The 14,023-nt window shown below is 50.8% G+C and overlaps 1 protein-coding gene across 1 annotated transcript; it reads left to right on the top strand.

Annotated features, from left to right (window-relative positions):
* Positions 1-6,262: 6,262 nt before the first annotated feature.
* On the top strand, positions 6,263-12,776 carry LOC138368162 (uncharacterized). Its single transcript, XM_069330496.1, has 2 exons — positions 6,263-6,666; positions 7,628-12,776. The coding sequence occupies exon 2, from the start codon at positions 8,202-8,204 to the stop codon at positions 10,803-10,805; it is 2,604 nt and encodes an 867-aa protein (XP_069186597.1). The 5' UTR covers positions 6,263-6,666; positions 7,628-8,201; the 3' UTR covers positions 10,806-12,776.
* Positions 12,777-14,023: the final 1,247 nt, after the last annotated feature.

The following is a 14,023-nucleotide window of genomic DNA, read 5'->3' as shown; positions in this document are numbered from 1 at the left end:
AACCTGAGACAGCGTAGTCATCCGAAAGGAGGGGCAATGAACCCAGGGGTTCAGACGGGACAAGTCCAGAATGAACCGCAGGTCCGCGCAGTCCCGTTTCGGAACCGGAAACAGACGGGAAACCCATCTGAGGGACGACGTCGTTTCGACGACGCCCAAGCGTACCCACTCCAAGACGACTCGACAGAGCGCAGGGGAAGAAACCTGCCCTGCCAGCCCCGACCCCCCAAAGGGGGGAGGGGCCACCCAACGCCACCGCAGGCCGCGAGACACGACCCGAAAGGCCCACAAAACGTGGGACCAGGCACGGGCGAACAGCGCAAGCCGCCCCCCCATCGCCCCGTCAAGGGGGCAAACCGCGAAAGGGCCGGCGACCCTTACGAGACCCAGAACCCCGCACAGCGCGAACACCGCGCCGACCAGACGAGGGAGGGTCCGCAGGAGGAGCCAACCCCAAACCTGACACCAGAGGCCTACCACGACAAGAGGAACCCCGAGCCCTGGCACGACCTTTCCGGGAAGACCCACCCCGGGACCCCCGGAAAACCAACAAGTCCGACATCGGACGACAAGCCGCCGACGCAGCCTGAATAAACTGCGCCACGGCCGACTCCCCAAACAGGAGAGGACAAAAAGGTGAAGAACGCCTAAGAGCCAGAGCCCAAGCAGATTCCACGGAGGAACCCAGCACCGCCTGCCGACACGCGAGACGGGAAGCATAGAACAGGGAAACCGCATCCCGCAAAATCGGCGTGAACAGCTTCAACAAGGCAGCCGGCGAACGCGCAGCCGAGGACAAGGTGCCGGACCCCGGGACGGACCCAAGCGTCCCCACATCCTCCACGAGCCAATCCGAAGACAGCTCCAGGAGGGAAAAGAACCGCAAGGCCGAACACAAAAGGCCCCGGGCGCGCAAGTCCTCCGCCACGAGCGCCGCCGAAAGGGAGGGAACCTGCACATGGAGCTGAATAACGCCCACATCGCGGGGAAGGGCAGGGGCAAACAAGCACTCATTCAGGTACTCAAGTTCACCCCCCAGGAAAACCTGAAGCACCGTGGAAGCTTCCCGCCACTCCAGCGTGCGGGAACGACAGAAGGAATGCCAGGAATCCAGACTAAACAAGGGGCAGTCTGCTAGCCAGGACGACTCCGGAACCTCGTAACGGAGCCAGAAAGGGAACGAAGTCCCAAACCTGAACGTGGACGGATCCATTTCCGAGGCATAATCCGGGTCACGCAGGAGGTAAGCTGCAAAGGCCGCTCGCACCACACCAGGTTGGATGCGATAAGCCGAAAACCTCCGGAAGGACGGAACCGACGTACCCGGGGGAACACGGAACCGAACCCGGGGAGGGGCCGACACCAAATCCAACTCGTACGCAGAGGGGGGAAAAGAATACCCCACTCCTTGTAACAATAAGCCCCGCTCAGTGGGAAGAAAAACCCCAGGCGGGGTCCAGCGGGGCCCAAGACCCCCAAGTCAGCCCCTCCCCAGCCTCGACGTCCGTCACCACAGGACCCGAGGCCGAGTCCTCTCCCCAAGCCTCGACCCCACAAGACAAGGACGGAGCAGCCGGAAAAGCTGGAGGAAGGGGGGCCCACTGGTCAGACCCTGAAGCTTCGGCCGGGAGACAAGACTCGAATGCCTCTGCCGCTCCCCCGGAAGGGGCAACCCCCGAAGCTGCCCGAGTCTCGAGATCAAGTAACCCCTGCTCCGACCCCGAAACCCTCAGACGCTTCGGGGCCGGAAGCAGGGGCGGGGGACCAGAACGAACAGAAGGGGAAGGACGAGGAGGTGTGGACTGAACCAGGATCGAAGCGACCCCCACCCCCAAGTCCGGGTCTCGAAAAGCAAAGCGGGGCAGCCCCGGGGCATCCGGGGAAGCAACCAACCGAGCGCGTTGCAACAGACGAAACCTAGACCGCAACGCACGTGCCACCTGTACCCGAATAGAATCATCAGAGGATTGGGTAAATTGAGTCACAAGCAAGCAGCAACATGTTTATTGTGTACATAAATGATCTACCAGTTGGTATACAGAATTATATGAACATGTTTGCTGATGATGCTAAGATAATAGGAAGGATAAGAAATTTAGATGATTGTCATGCCCTTCAAGAAGACCTGGACAAAATAAGTATATGGAGCACCACTTGGCAAATGGAATTTATGTTAATAAATGTCATGTTATGGAATGTGGAATAGGAGAACATAGACCCCACACAACCTATATATTATGTGAGAAATCTTTAAAGAATTCTGATAAAGAAAGAGATCTAGGAGTGGTTCTAGATAGAAAACTATCACCTGAGGACCACATAAAGAATATTGTGCAAGGAGCCTATGCAATGCTTTCTAACTTCAGAATTGCATTTAAATACATGGATGGCGATATCCTAAAGAAATTGTTCATGACTTTTGTTAGGCCAAAGCTAGAATATGCAGCTGTTGTGTGGTGCCCATATCTTAAGAAGCACATCAACAAACTGGAAAAGGTGCATAGACATGCTACTAAGTGGCTCCCAGAACTGAAGGGCAAGAGCTACGAGGAGAGGTTACAGGCATTAAATATGCCAAAACTAGAAGACAGAAGAAAAAGAGGTGATATGATCACTACGTACAAAATAGTAACAGGAATTGATAAAATCGACAGGGAAGACTTCCTGAGACCTGGAACTTCAAGAACAAGAGGTCATAGATTTAAACTAGCTAAACACAGATGCCGAAGAAATATAAGAAAATTCACCTTCGCAAATAGAGTGGTAGACGGTTGGAACAAGTTAAGTGAGAAGGTGGTGGAGGCCAAGACCGTCAGTAGTTTCAAAGCGTTATATGACAAAGAGTGCTGGGAAGACGGGACACCACGAGCGTAGCTCTCATCCTGTAACTACACTTAGGTAATTACACTTAGGTAATTACTCACAGGACTCAGGGTCGAAAGTATCACCGACCCAACAGGCAGCGTGGCAGAGGCAAAAAACCAGCGTTGAATGTAATGAAACGCCATTTTCTGGGTGAGCCCCGGAGGCTCCCTGGAGCTTATCGGGCTAATGTATGTTATGTTAGACCGGGACATTAGCTAAGGAGTTCAGACCTACCAGGGACCAGCGCCAGAACCTGGCCCCTTCAGAGAGGTTTCAGGGAGCAATGGCCCTGGAAAACCCCATATGGTTGGGGGTTTTCCTTATCTGCCATCGACCGGGGTTAGGCACCCAGAAAGGTAGGCGTAACAAAACAAACCCCACATGGTAAGAAACTACAACAAAAACCGAACAGAGAGGTAGAAAACTCCCTACAATCCCAAGGAAACAAGCAAACAAGCAAACATCACACTTTACTGCCGCGCCGATCGTCCGCGCAGCCCTCCCCACCCCGGGAGGGGGAGGGGGGAGCCCCGGACCTACCGCGCCGGCTGCCAAGCTCCAGTTCGGAAGCTAAGCTTCAACCAACGCGAAAAAACCGCCGACCGGTGGGAGGGAGGGTTTCCAGGGAGCCTCCGGGGCTCACCCAGAAAATGGCGTTTCATTACATTCAACGCTGGTTTTCTGTGGGGAGCCCCTACGGCTCCCTGGAGCTTCATACCCAAAGAGAAGGAAAAGAAAGGGCTAACCCGGGAGGCGGCCGCCACAAACTCTGCAACGCAAAGCCAAGACAACCGGTCGCAAACCTGCGACCCAAGGCAACAAGAACGCCCAAGAACAGACGCACATATGGATGGGCGGCCAAAAACCTGTGCGACCCACAATTCCCTGCGCCCGAAATGAGCCCGAGACGTCACCAACACAGCAGCAATTGCTGCAAACGTCTGAACAGCACGGGCGCAAAGACAGACCGCAGGAAGAAGGAAAACACTGCGGACGACCCTGGAGACACGAGCCCTGAAAACAGGGAACGAAGGAACCGGATCAACCACAGCGCATCCCCAGGCACGGTACGCCGGCAACAGCAAAAAGCACAACTGGACAACACAGGACGCACCCCCCGGCCAAACCAAACAAGTACCAATACCCCAAGAACCCCTCCGGAAAGCAGCCGTCTCGACCGTCGCCAGGACAGAGAAAGGCTGCACACCAATAAAGCTACCACCAGTACCAAAGAGGAGGAAACTGAAACCGAAGGGGCTACCACAAACTGAGGGGAAGAGAAGAAGGCACCCTGAACAAGGACCAGGATGGCTCAGGCGACTCATGAGCAGGCCGGAGGGGAAACAAAACGCGAGAAAACGTAATAAACGTCATACAGTCTCCAAGACGAAGCTCGCAGGTGGGACACCGTCAACAAAGCCACCTGAACACCATAGAGATGGCGATACCTGCGTCAAAATACCAGACGCGAAGAGCCAAAGAGAAGGCCGAACCAGTCACGGACAGGACCGATTCGGCCTGCTGAAAGAGGCGAAGCCTCAGGAAAAACGCCCCGGGTACGGACACCTATCAAGCAGCGTCTGAAAAGAAGGCCGGGCCGGCCACCGTGGAACCATAAGGACTGTTCTCGTGGGAATGGGCTGCAACCGAGCCAGAACCCGAAGCAACAGCTGGACCGGGAGAAGAGGTACAGGTACCCCCCACCTCGACCAGGCCTGCCGAAAGCTTCCACCGTGAAGTCCTCGCAGGTGGGAAGGGCGCCACAAAACGGGCGACGCCTAGACCACGCCGACCCGAAGACGTCCATGGCCAGGAGTCCATAAGCCCAACAGAGCCAACAAAACGAATCGGCGACGACTGGCCAACCCACGAAGAGGAATGAACCGAGACAGCTGTCCACCAGGACGCAGGACACACCCCGGACACGAACCACACGGTTAACCAAACCCCCTGTGGTTCCGGCAAGAACCACCAGAGAACAGTCCAAACAGAGCTGAATGGTAGAGTACCTAGTGACCCAAACCCTCCGAAGCGCAAACCAGACAGCCATGAACACCTGAACCGGGCTGTGAGCCCGACGGACAGACAGACTCCGTCAACCTCGGCCGACCTGGAGAGCACTGGTCACAAAGCCCCAGCCGAGAGACGACCCGTCCGTGAACACATCGAGCGAAGGCTCGGGGAGCTGCCAAGGCACGGAACCCCGAAAACCCCAAAGAGGAAGCTGGTGACGCAGCACCAACACCAGATCCCCAGAGGAACCCAAGGAATGCAAGAGGCGGAAGTGGAGTCTCCGTAGGAACCAACCGACGCCGGAGCCAAACCCGACTCCGCGGGCAGACAAGCACGCCGAAGTGCAAACTCCCGCACAACCGCCCAAGCAACCGCTGAGCAACCCGGGACCCCCTCCTGAACAGCCAAAGGCGGGACCACAGCCACAGTAACACTTCTGGAGGGAAGACAATGAGGGGCCCAAGAGCCTGAAACAAGGCCCAGGTCCGAACCCGGGACGGAAACAGAAGGTAAAACCTCCAGATCACCAGGAAACCAAACCCAGCGATCTGGAAAGAACCAACCCCTGGCGAGCAGACAAGCGGACTGACTGGGAGCCCACTCCAGCCAGTCGTCGAGGTAGGCCAGACACCGAATCTCAGACGCAGACAGGGCACTAAGATCCGGTAAAGATGCAAAGAGTATACAAAGTGCCCTTCACAAAATAGGGAATGCAATAAAAACAGCAAACCTGAAGCCCCACCACCAAAGCATTGTATGACAATCATATTAAGACATTATGACATATGACAATCATTATATGACAATATGACAATTATAATCAAAGCATTATATGACAAAGTGCTGGGAAGAAGGGACACCACGAGAGTAGCTCTCATCCTGTAACTACACTTAGGTAAGGACACATAGGTAATTACCAACCGTGCTAGCCCCAGAAAAACTGGAGAGGAACGTGCCAAGAAGTGACCTGGACGTCCAGGTCCACCATCCATGCACCCGGCCCTAACAGAATCCGAACAGGAGACAACAGTCCTCCGAGCAGGGCAGAGGATCCAGGGCGCAGACGGAAGTAGTCCAGAAGAACTGCAGACTGGAAAAGCTCATGACTGCAAAGAGCAGACGGGAAAAGCTCATGACTGCAAAGAGCAGACGGGAAGCCCAGAAGGATGGGGCGGATCGACCACGCCCCACGCACCCACGAAGAGGAAATGACGAAGCGCAGGGAAGAAGCCCACCCCGCCAGCTCTGAACCCCCCCCAAGGGGGAGAAGCCGTCCTCCGACGCCAGCAGAGGCCGGAAGACAACCCAAAGCGCCCACCAACAGCGGGACCAAGCGAGAGGCAACAGAGCAAGCTGCTCCCCCAGCGCCCAGTCAACAGAGAAGGGAACAGAACCCCTTCAGAAAGAAAAAGTACACTACCGAAGTCATGAGGAGAGACTACGGGAATGAAACCACACTTCGCTGGAAGAGGAAGTGAGGGGAGACCTGATCACCACATACAAGATACCCAAGGGAATCGACAGGTTTGAGAAGGACAGGCTATGTAACACAAGGGGCACACGCACTAGGGACACAGGTGGAAACTGAGTACCCAAAAGAGCCACAGATAGAATTAAAGTTTTTTTTTTTTTTTTTTTTTTTTTTTTTTTTTTTTGTGTCAGAATGGGAACGGGAAAGCACTAAGAAGTAATGTGGTGACTCCTCACACAAGTAACGAGGCTGACCCCCATACAATGTCACATGTAGACATGACAGAGCCCAAGAGGCACAGGAACCGATACACCTAGGTGTATCGAGAAAGGTGACACCCCTAGGGTCAACACTTGCAGCAGAGGAGCTCCAGCATATTTCAACAATCCTAAGTATTGTAGTACAGGTTGATGGTAGTGAGTGGTGTCCCAGAGAACATAAAGGTATAGTGCTCTTGAAAAATAGGTGAGATAACAGGAAAGTGCTAAGGGAAGTGAAAAATCGGTTGAGAAAAAGTTGCCCTAGTGTTTACAGTGCAGAGAAGAACATTCAAGATGGCCACTGGCAAGGGGAAAAACAAAACAGAGCTTGATTTTGAGGGATTCAATGAAGAAAGCATTGATATTAGTAGTCTACATAACAAGTTGGTAAATTTAGATACTATAGTGAACTCTCATGTAGAAATAATTAGTAAATTGAAAGAAAGTAATGACCATTTGAATAGCAAAGTTTTATGTCTTGAGGGTTTAGTGAAAGACTTGCGCAAGGATAAGAATCAATTGGAAACAAATTGCAAAGCCATGGAAGAAGAAAATAAACTCTTAAAAATAGCTTTGGAAGAAGTTAAAGTAAATTTAAACATAAATGACTACAATAGGTTAGGCAAGGAAATTCAACAGGAGAAACAGCTTTTGTCAGCACAGATGGAGGAAGTTACACAGGGAATAGAACAGTGCAAGAAAGATATGCAACTCACTTATGCACAAGTGGCCAAGGAGAAGGAAAAAATAGAAGAAGCAGTAAAGGAAGTCAAACACTGCAGCAACCAAGATAAAACAAACATTAGGCTGGAAGTGAGAAAAGAATTGGCATCTAACCCGAAGTTGGTGCAAAACACAGTTGATCGGAGTAAGTCCCTGATCATTTTTGGCTGCAAAGAAAAGGCGATAACATCTAGGTCAGAAAGAGCTGTAGAAGAAGCTAAAGTAGTAGATAAAATTGTTGGCCTCGTGGAAGGTCTTACAAACAGAGAGAATGTGTGCGACTACAGGAGAATAGGCAGGTACGTAAAAGGGAAAGATCGACCTTTGAGGATCACCCTAAACGGTGCCAAACAGATGGAAGAAGTACTAAGGAATGCTAGAAAATTGCAAAGGGATGAGGATGGGAAAGGGTGGTCGTTAAGACGAGATCTTTCAAAAGAAGATAGAGAGAAGCTGAAACTGAACCTCGCCGAGGCAAAACATTTAAATGAGAGCAGGAATGAAGAAGAAATAAATTCTTTTTTCTACAAAGTGATAGGGGTAGGCAAACCAGTAAAGTGGTACATAAAGGCAAACCAACAAAATCAATAGAGAGAGGGGGAGTGAAGAATAAGGAGAGGGGGAACAAGTTCCTGAAGATTGCATACACCAACATAGATGGAGTGAGATCGAAGATACTGGAGTTAAGTGATGTAATACAGCTGCAGACACCAGACATTGTTGCACTCACGGAGACAAAACTTGAAGATGTAATTTTAAATGAGGTCATATTCCCAAGGGGCTACTCAATTTGGAGACGGGACAGAAAAATTAGGAAAGGCGGTGGCGTTGCTGTGCTGGTAAAAGAACACCTAAAGGTGAAGGAAATAATGACTGCCAATCCACAAGAAGTTGACATAATAGCACTAGAGATCTGCTATGAGGATGATAAACTAATGATGATAAATGCATATAGTCCACCGCCAAGCAGCACATGGTCAAAGGAGGAGCTAGATAGTAAACGTGAAGGTCTTATAACAATAATGAGAGAGATTATAGCGAGAGCGGATAACGATAGATCACGACTGTTGATAGTCGGTGACTTCAACTTGAAATCCATAGACTGGGAAGCATATGAAGCTAAAACAGAAGATTTTTGGACCTGTAAATTTGTAGACCTCATCCTGGAAACATTCTTGTATCAACATGTTAAACAAGCTACGAGGATGAGGGAAGGGGACGTTCCCTCCATGCTAGTTTTGATATTTACCAGGAAGGAGGAAGAGATATTTGACATTCAGTACCTTCCTCCCTTGGGTAAAAGTGACCATGTCTTTTTGGGAATAAAGTATGCAATGCGTTATAAGCTGGAAGAAAATAAGGAGGTTGAAGCAGTTGAAAAACCAGACTTCAGGAGAGGACATTATGGTGACCTTAGAAATTTTTTTAGTGAGTATAATTGGACAGACTTGATGCTAGGCAAGGAAGTGAATGAGATGTATGGCAAGTTTTGTGAAATATATGATAAAGGCACAAAAAAATTTATACCAAAACAGAGATGCAGAACTAGGAAACAGGATTGGTTCAATAGAAATTGCGAGAGGGCTAGAGACCGAAAGACACAAAAATGGAATCAATACAGGAAGAGGCCGAACCCCCAAACATACCAGCGATACAAAGATGCGAGAAACAACTACACGGCAGTGAGGAGAGAGGCAGAAAGAAATTTTGAAAAAGGGATTGCGGACAAATGTAAAACAGAACCAGGTCTATTCTATAAATTCATAAACAACAAATTGCAGGTAAAGGATAATATTCAGAGGTTGAAAATGGGAAATAGATTCACGGAAGATGAAAAGGAAATGTGTGAAACACTAAACGAAAAGTTCCAAAGTGTGTTTGTACAAAATGAAATCTTTAGGGAACCAGATACAATAAGAATTCCAGAGAACAACATAGAACACATAGAGGTGTCTAGAGACGAAGTGGAAAAAATGCTCAAGGAGCTCGGTAAGAACAAAGCAGCTGGCCCAGATGGCGTTTCACCATGGGTTCTGAGAGAATGTGCATCTGAGCTCAGCATTCCACTTCACCTGATCTTTCAGGCATCCCTGTGTACAGGAATCGTAGCAGACGGGTGGAAACAGGCTAACATAGTTCCAATCTACAAAAGTGGCAGCAGGGAAGACCCCCTCAATTATAGACCTGTATCATTGACAAGTGTAATAGTGAAAGTATTGGAAAAACTAATCAAAACTAAATGGGTAGAACACCTAGAGAGAAATGATATAATATCAGACAGACAGTATGGTTTTCGATCTGGAAGATCCTGTGTATCGAATTTACTCAGTTTCTATGATCGAGCCACAGAGATATTACAGGAAAGAGATGGTTGGGTTGACTGCATCTATCTGGACCTAAAAAAGGCTTTCGACAGAGTTCCACATAAGAGGTTGTTCTGGAAACTGGAAAATATTGGAGGGGTGACAGGTAAGCTTCTATCATGGATGAAAAATTTTCTGACTGATAGAAAAATGAGGGCAGTAATCAGAGGCAATGTATCAGAATGGAGAAATGTCACAAGTGGAGTACCACAGGGTTCAGTTCTTGCACCAGTGATGTTTATTGTGTACATAAATGATCTACCAGTTGGTATACAGAATTATATGAACATGTTTGCTGATGATGCTAAGATAATAGGAAGGATAAGAAATTTAGATGACTGTCATGCCCTTCAAGAAGACCTGGACAAAATAAGTATATGGAGCACCACTTGGCAAATGGAATTTAATGTTAATAAATGTCATGTTATGGAATGTGGAATAGGAGAACATAGACCCCACACAACCTATATATTATGTGAGAAATCTTTAAAGAATTCTGATAAAGAAAGAGATCTAGGAGTGGTTCTAGATAGAAAACTATCACCTGAGGACCACATAAAGAATATTGTGCAAGGAGCCTATGCTATGCTTTCTAACTTCAGAATTGCATTTAAATACATGGATGGCGATATACTAAAGAAATTGTTCATGACTTTTGTTAGGCCAAAGCTAGAATATGCAGCTGTTGTGTGGTGCCCATATCTTAAGAAGCACATCAACAAACTGGAAAAGGTGCAAAGACATGCTACTAAGTGGCTCCCAGAACTGAAGGGCAAGAGCTACGAGGAGAGGTTAGAAGCATTAAATATGCCAAAACTAGAAGACAGAAGAAAAAGAGGTGATATGATCACTACATACAAAATAGTTACAGGAATTGATAAAATCGACAGGGAAGACTTCCTGAGACCTGGAATTTCAAGAACAAGAGGTCATAGATTTAAACTAGCTAAACACAGATGCCGAAGAAATATAAGAAAATTCACCTTCGCAAATAGAGTGGTAGACGGTTGGAACAAGTTAAGTGAGAAGGTGGTGGAGGCCAAGACCGTCAGTAGTTTCAAAGCGTTATATGACAAAGAGTGCTGGGAAGACGGGACACCACGAGCGTAGCTCTCATCCTGTAACTACACTTAGGTAATTACACTTAGGTAATTACCTGTTGACGGACGGTTGAGAGGCAGGACCAAGGAGCCAGAGCTCAACCCCCACAAGCACAACTAGGTGAGGACATATATTGTAAAAGCACAAGCCGCCGACTAGTGGCAAAGAGCACTACGCCGGCCAGGCAAAGAAGGCACAAAACTGCATCAAAAGGCCCACCTCGACAGCAAAACCACAAAGTCCCAGCACAACCACAACATGTGCCAAGACCCAAAAAGCTCAGTCTGCAAGCCAGGAAGACCCCAGAACCCCAAAAGGCAGAACCGGGTCACACGAGGAAACAAAGTCCCCTGAACCCACTAAAGGGGGCCCAAGAGGAAGAAACCTCCAGAACGAAACCAAGGAACCCAAAGGAACCCAGAATCGAACCAGGGGGAGCCCAAACCACCACATTTGCCGGCGGAGAACACCACTAAAAGGCAAAGCACAGACCCCAGCAGAACGCCCTGGGAAAACGGTCCCAACAGACCGAAAATCGAGGGGCAAGGTGTGGGAGCAAGCATACCAGCCAGGGGCACTGAGCCTAAACCCAGAGGCTCAGACCCAAAATCAACACCCAAACGTTCCCAGAGGAACAGGCAACGGCAAGAAAACACCAGAAAAAACAAAGAAACGACAACAGGAGAACAAAAACCCTGCAAATTTTTTGAAAACTCACCAGAGACGCTCGCTCGCACACCCAGACGCATGTAAACAAACCGCAACGCCGCCCTGGTGGCCACGCCGGGAAACCGGCAGACGAAAATGGCCGCCAGCAGGGGCTGTGACTGACGCTTATTACACAAAAACACGCCAGCAAATGTGGGAAGCTAGCAGACTGGAAGGGCGAAAAACGACGCCCAACAGCAGAAAAACCCCTGAAGGGGCAAAACCGCCCCAGAACTGCTAGCAGGCAACCCCCACAGCCCCGGGAACCAACAACAGAGGCCCCGGGGCAGAGCCGTCCTCCAAGCCCTCCGCCCGTAAAGAAAAGCAAGAGCCCATGGGAAAGGCAACAAGAAAGGGCCGCTGGTAAGACCCAGAAGCCTTGGCAGGAGGCACAGGCTCAAACCTCCGTCCCCAACCCGAACGGGGCATCCCCCGAAAACCGCCCGAGTCTCTGCCGCAACTGAACCCCGCCCCGACCCCGAAACCCGCAGACGGTCCGGAGCCGGGAACATGGAGAGAAAGGGGCGAGCAGCACCTAACCAAACGGGGCGGCCACGGGGCATTCGAGTGGGAAACCAACCTAGCATGTTGCAGCAACCTAACCTAGCTTGCAACATGGATGCCGCCTGTACTCTGAACAGTAATAACATCAGGAGAGTACTGGAGAACAAGCAGAGAATCACTCGCAAGACTCCGGGTCAAGGTGTCAGTGACCCAACAGGCAGCATGACGGAGGTAAAAATGGCGACTGTCACCCGGACACAAGGGAACAGCAACCAACGATCCCGTTCAAGACGGGTTGTAACCCGGAAGACACATTCAATGGTCCCCCGAGCCCAGACAGGGGTTTCCAGGGCCCGTAGGGTAACAACTACGGGAAGCCCGGGCAAGGTGTTGCTAACCGGTTAAGAAACCCAAACATAACAAGAGGGTAGATTATAGCACTGAAAACCCCTGAGACGTGTACAAGCACGGGGGCCTAGCAGAGGGCCGCCAAACACTACCAGTGGAACTATAACCACCTTAGGCAGACCCCCACCAGGCAAGAAAATGAAAAACAAAAGAAAAACCCCGCAAAAGTACATCGTCTCCAGAGGCAACAGAAACCGGCCGCCGCTTAGGTGGCAGGCTGCGCAACACCTTGACGCCCTAACCAGCACAATACCAATCCCTACCCAGGGCCAAACAAGGGCCCCAAGCCCCAGCTGGCCCCAAGGGCGAGGCAAATGCCGAGCAGCAAGAACCTCTACGGGAATGGTTCCCGAACGCCCCAGGGAAGATAACCCTGTTACGCAAGGGCAGTACTCACAGGGCGCTTAGGGAAGTCAGCCACTAAGCACATGCAGCCCCGGCACTGATGAAGTACTCCTGGCCACCGCACACCACAACACACGGCAGTGAACGCCACACAAGGCAAACACCGCCTAGGAAACTGAGGCCAGAGAAGCGTCAATCCCGGTTGACATTAGCGAACGAACTGAAGCTTGGCAGCCGGCGCGGTAGGTCCGGGGCTCCCCCCTCCCCCTCCCGGGGTGAGGAGGGCTGCGCGGACGATCGGCGCGGCTGTAAAGTGTGATGTTTGCTTGTTTGCTTGTTTCCTTGGGATTGTAGGGAGTTTTCTTCCTCTCTGTTCGGTTTTTGTTGTAGTTTCTTACCATGTGGGGTTTGTTTTGTTACGCTTACCTTTCTGGGTGCCTAACCCCGGTCGATGGCAGATAAGGAAAACCCCCAACCATATGGGGTTTTCCAGGGCCATTGCTCCCTGAAACCTCTCTGAAGGGGCCAGGTTCTGGCGCTGGTCCCTGGTAGGTCTGAACTCCTTAGCTAATGTCCCGGTCTAACATAACATACATTAGCCCGATAAGCTCCAGGGAGCCGTAGGGGCTCCCCACAGAAACAATGAGGGTCACCCTGAGACAAGGGGACCGAGCAACCCTCAAACTCGCACACAGCGAGTGGGGACTCCGGGGTCACATCCATCGGACCCACGCGCCCCCTAGGGGATTCCCAGGGTCCTGAGCGTTTACTTTAAGAGGACTCGCGCTCAGGTAGTCCCAGGCAGGGTGCTGCAAACCGGCGCCCAAAACTACCAAGCAAACTTCTAAAGCTGAACCCCAGGGACGTGTACACTCACGGGGACCTAGCAGGGGGCGCCACCGAGGAGAACAGTGGAAGGGCAAAAACAAACTGAATAAAATGACAGAACCCCCCACCAGGCAAAAACAAAAAGAAAAACAAAACCCCGCAAGAGGACAGCGAACCCCAAGGAACAGAGCCGGCCGCGATGTCGGGAAATACAAGCTGAGCAGCACCCTGCGCCCCTACCAGTGCAAACTGCCTCTTACCTGCCGGTAACAAGGGAGAACAGAACACCCAAGAGCCCAACAGGCGGCCGAAAAACCGAAAGGTAAAACGGACCAGCAGAGGCAGACCCCGAGGAGCCTGTGGAAGGTGGCCCCAAGCCCCAAGGGCAGTACTTACAGGGCACCTAGGGAAGGCAGCCCTAGGCGCATGCAGCC

The sequence above is a fragment of the Procambarus clarkii genome, chromosome 24 (assembly GCF_040958095.1).
Source record: "Procambarus clarkii isolate CNS0578487 chromosome 24, FALCON_Pclarkii_2.0, whole genome shotgun sequence".
NCBI lineage: Eukaryota > Metazoa > Arthropoda > Malacostraca > Decapoda > Cambaridae > Procambarus > Procambarus clarkii.
The sequence above is the reverse complement of the archived record's forward strand: the minus strand, read 5'-3'. Positions and strand labels throughout refer to the sequence as shown.

Coding starts and splice junctions, on each gene's coding strand:
- LOC138368162 (XM_069330496.1), top strand. CDS start 8,202: ATGACTGCCAATCCACAAGAAGTTGACATAATAGCACTAGAGATCTGC.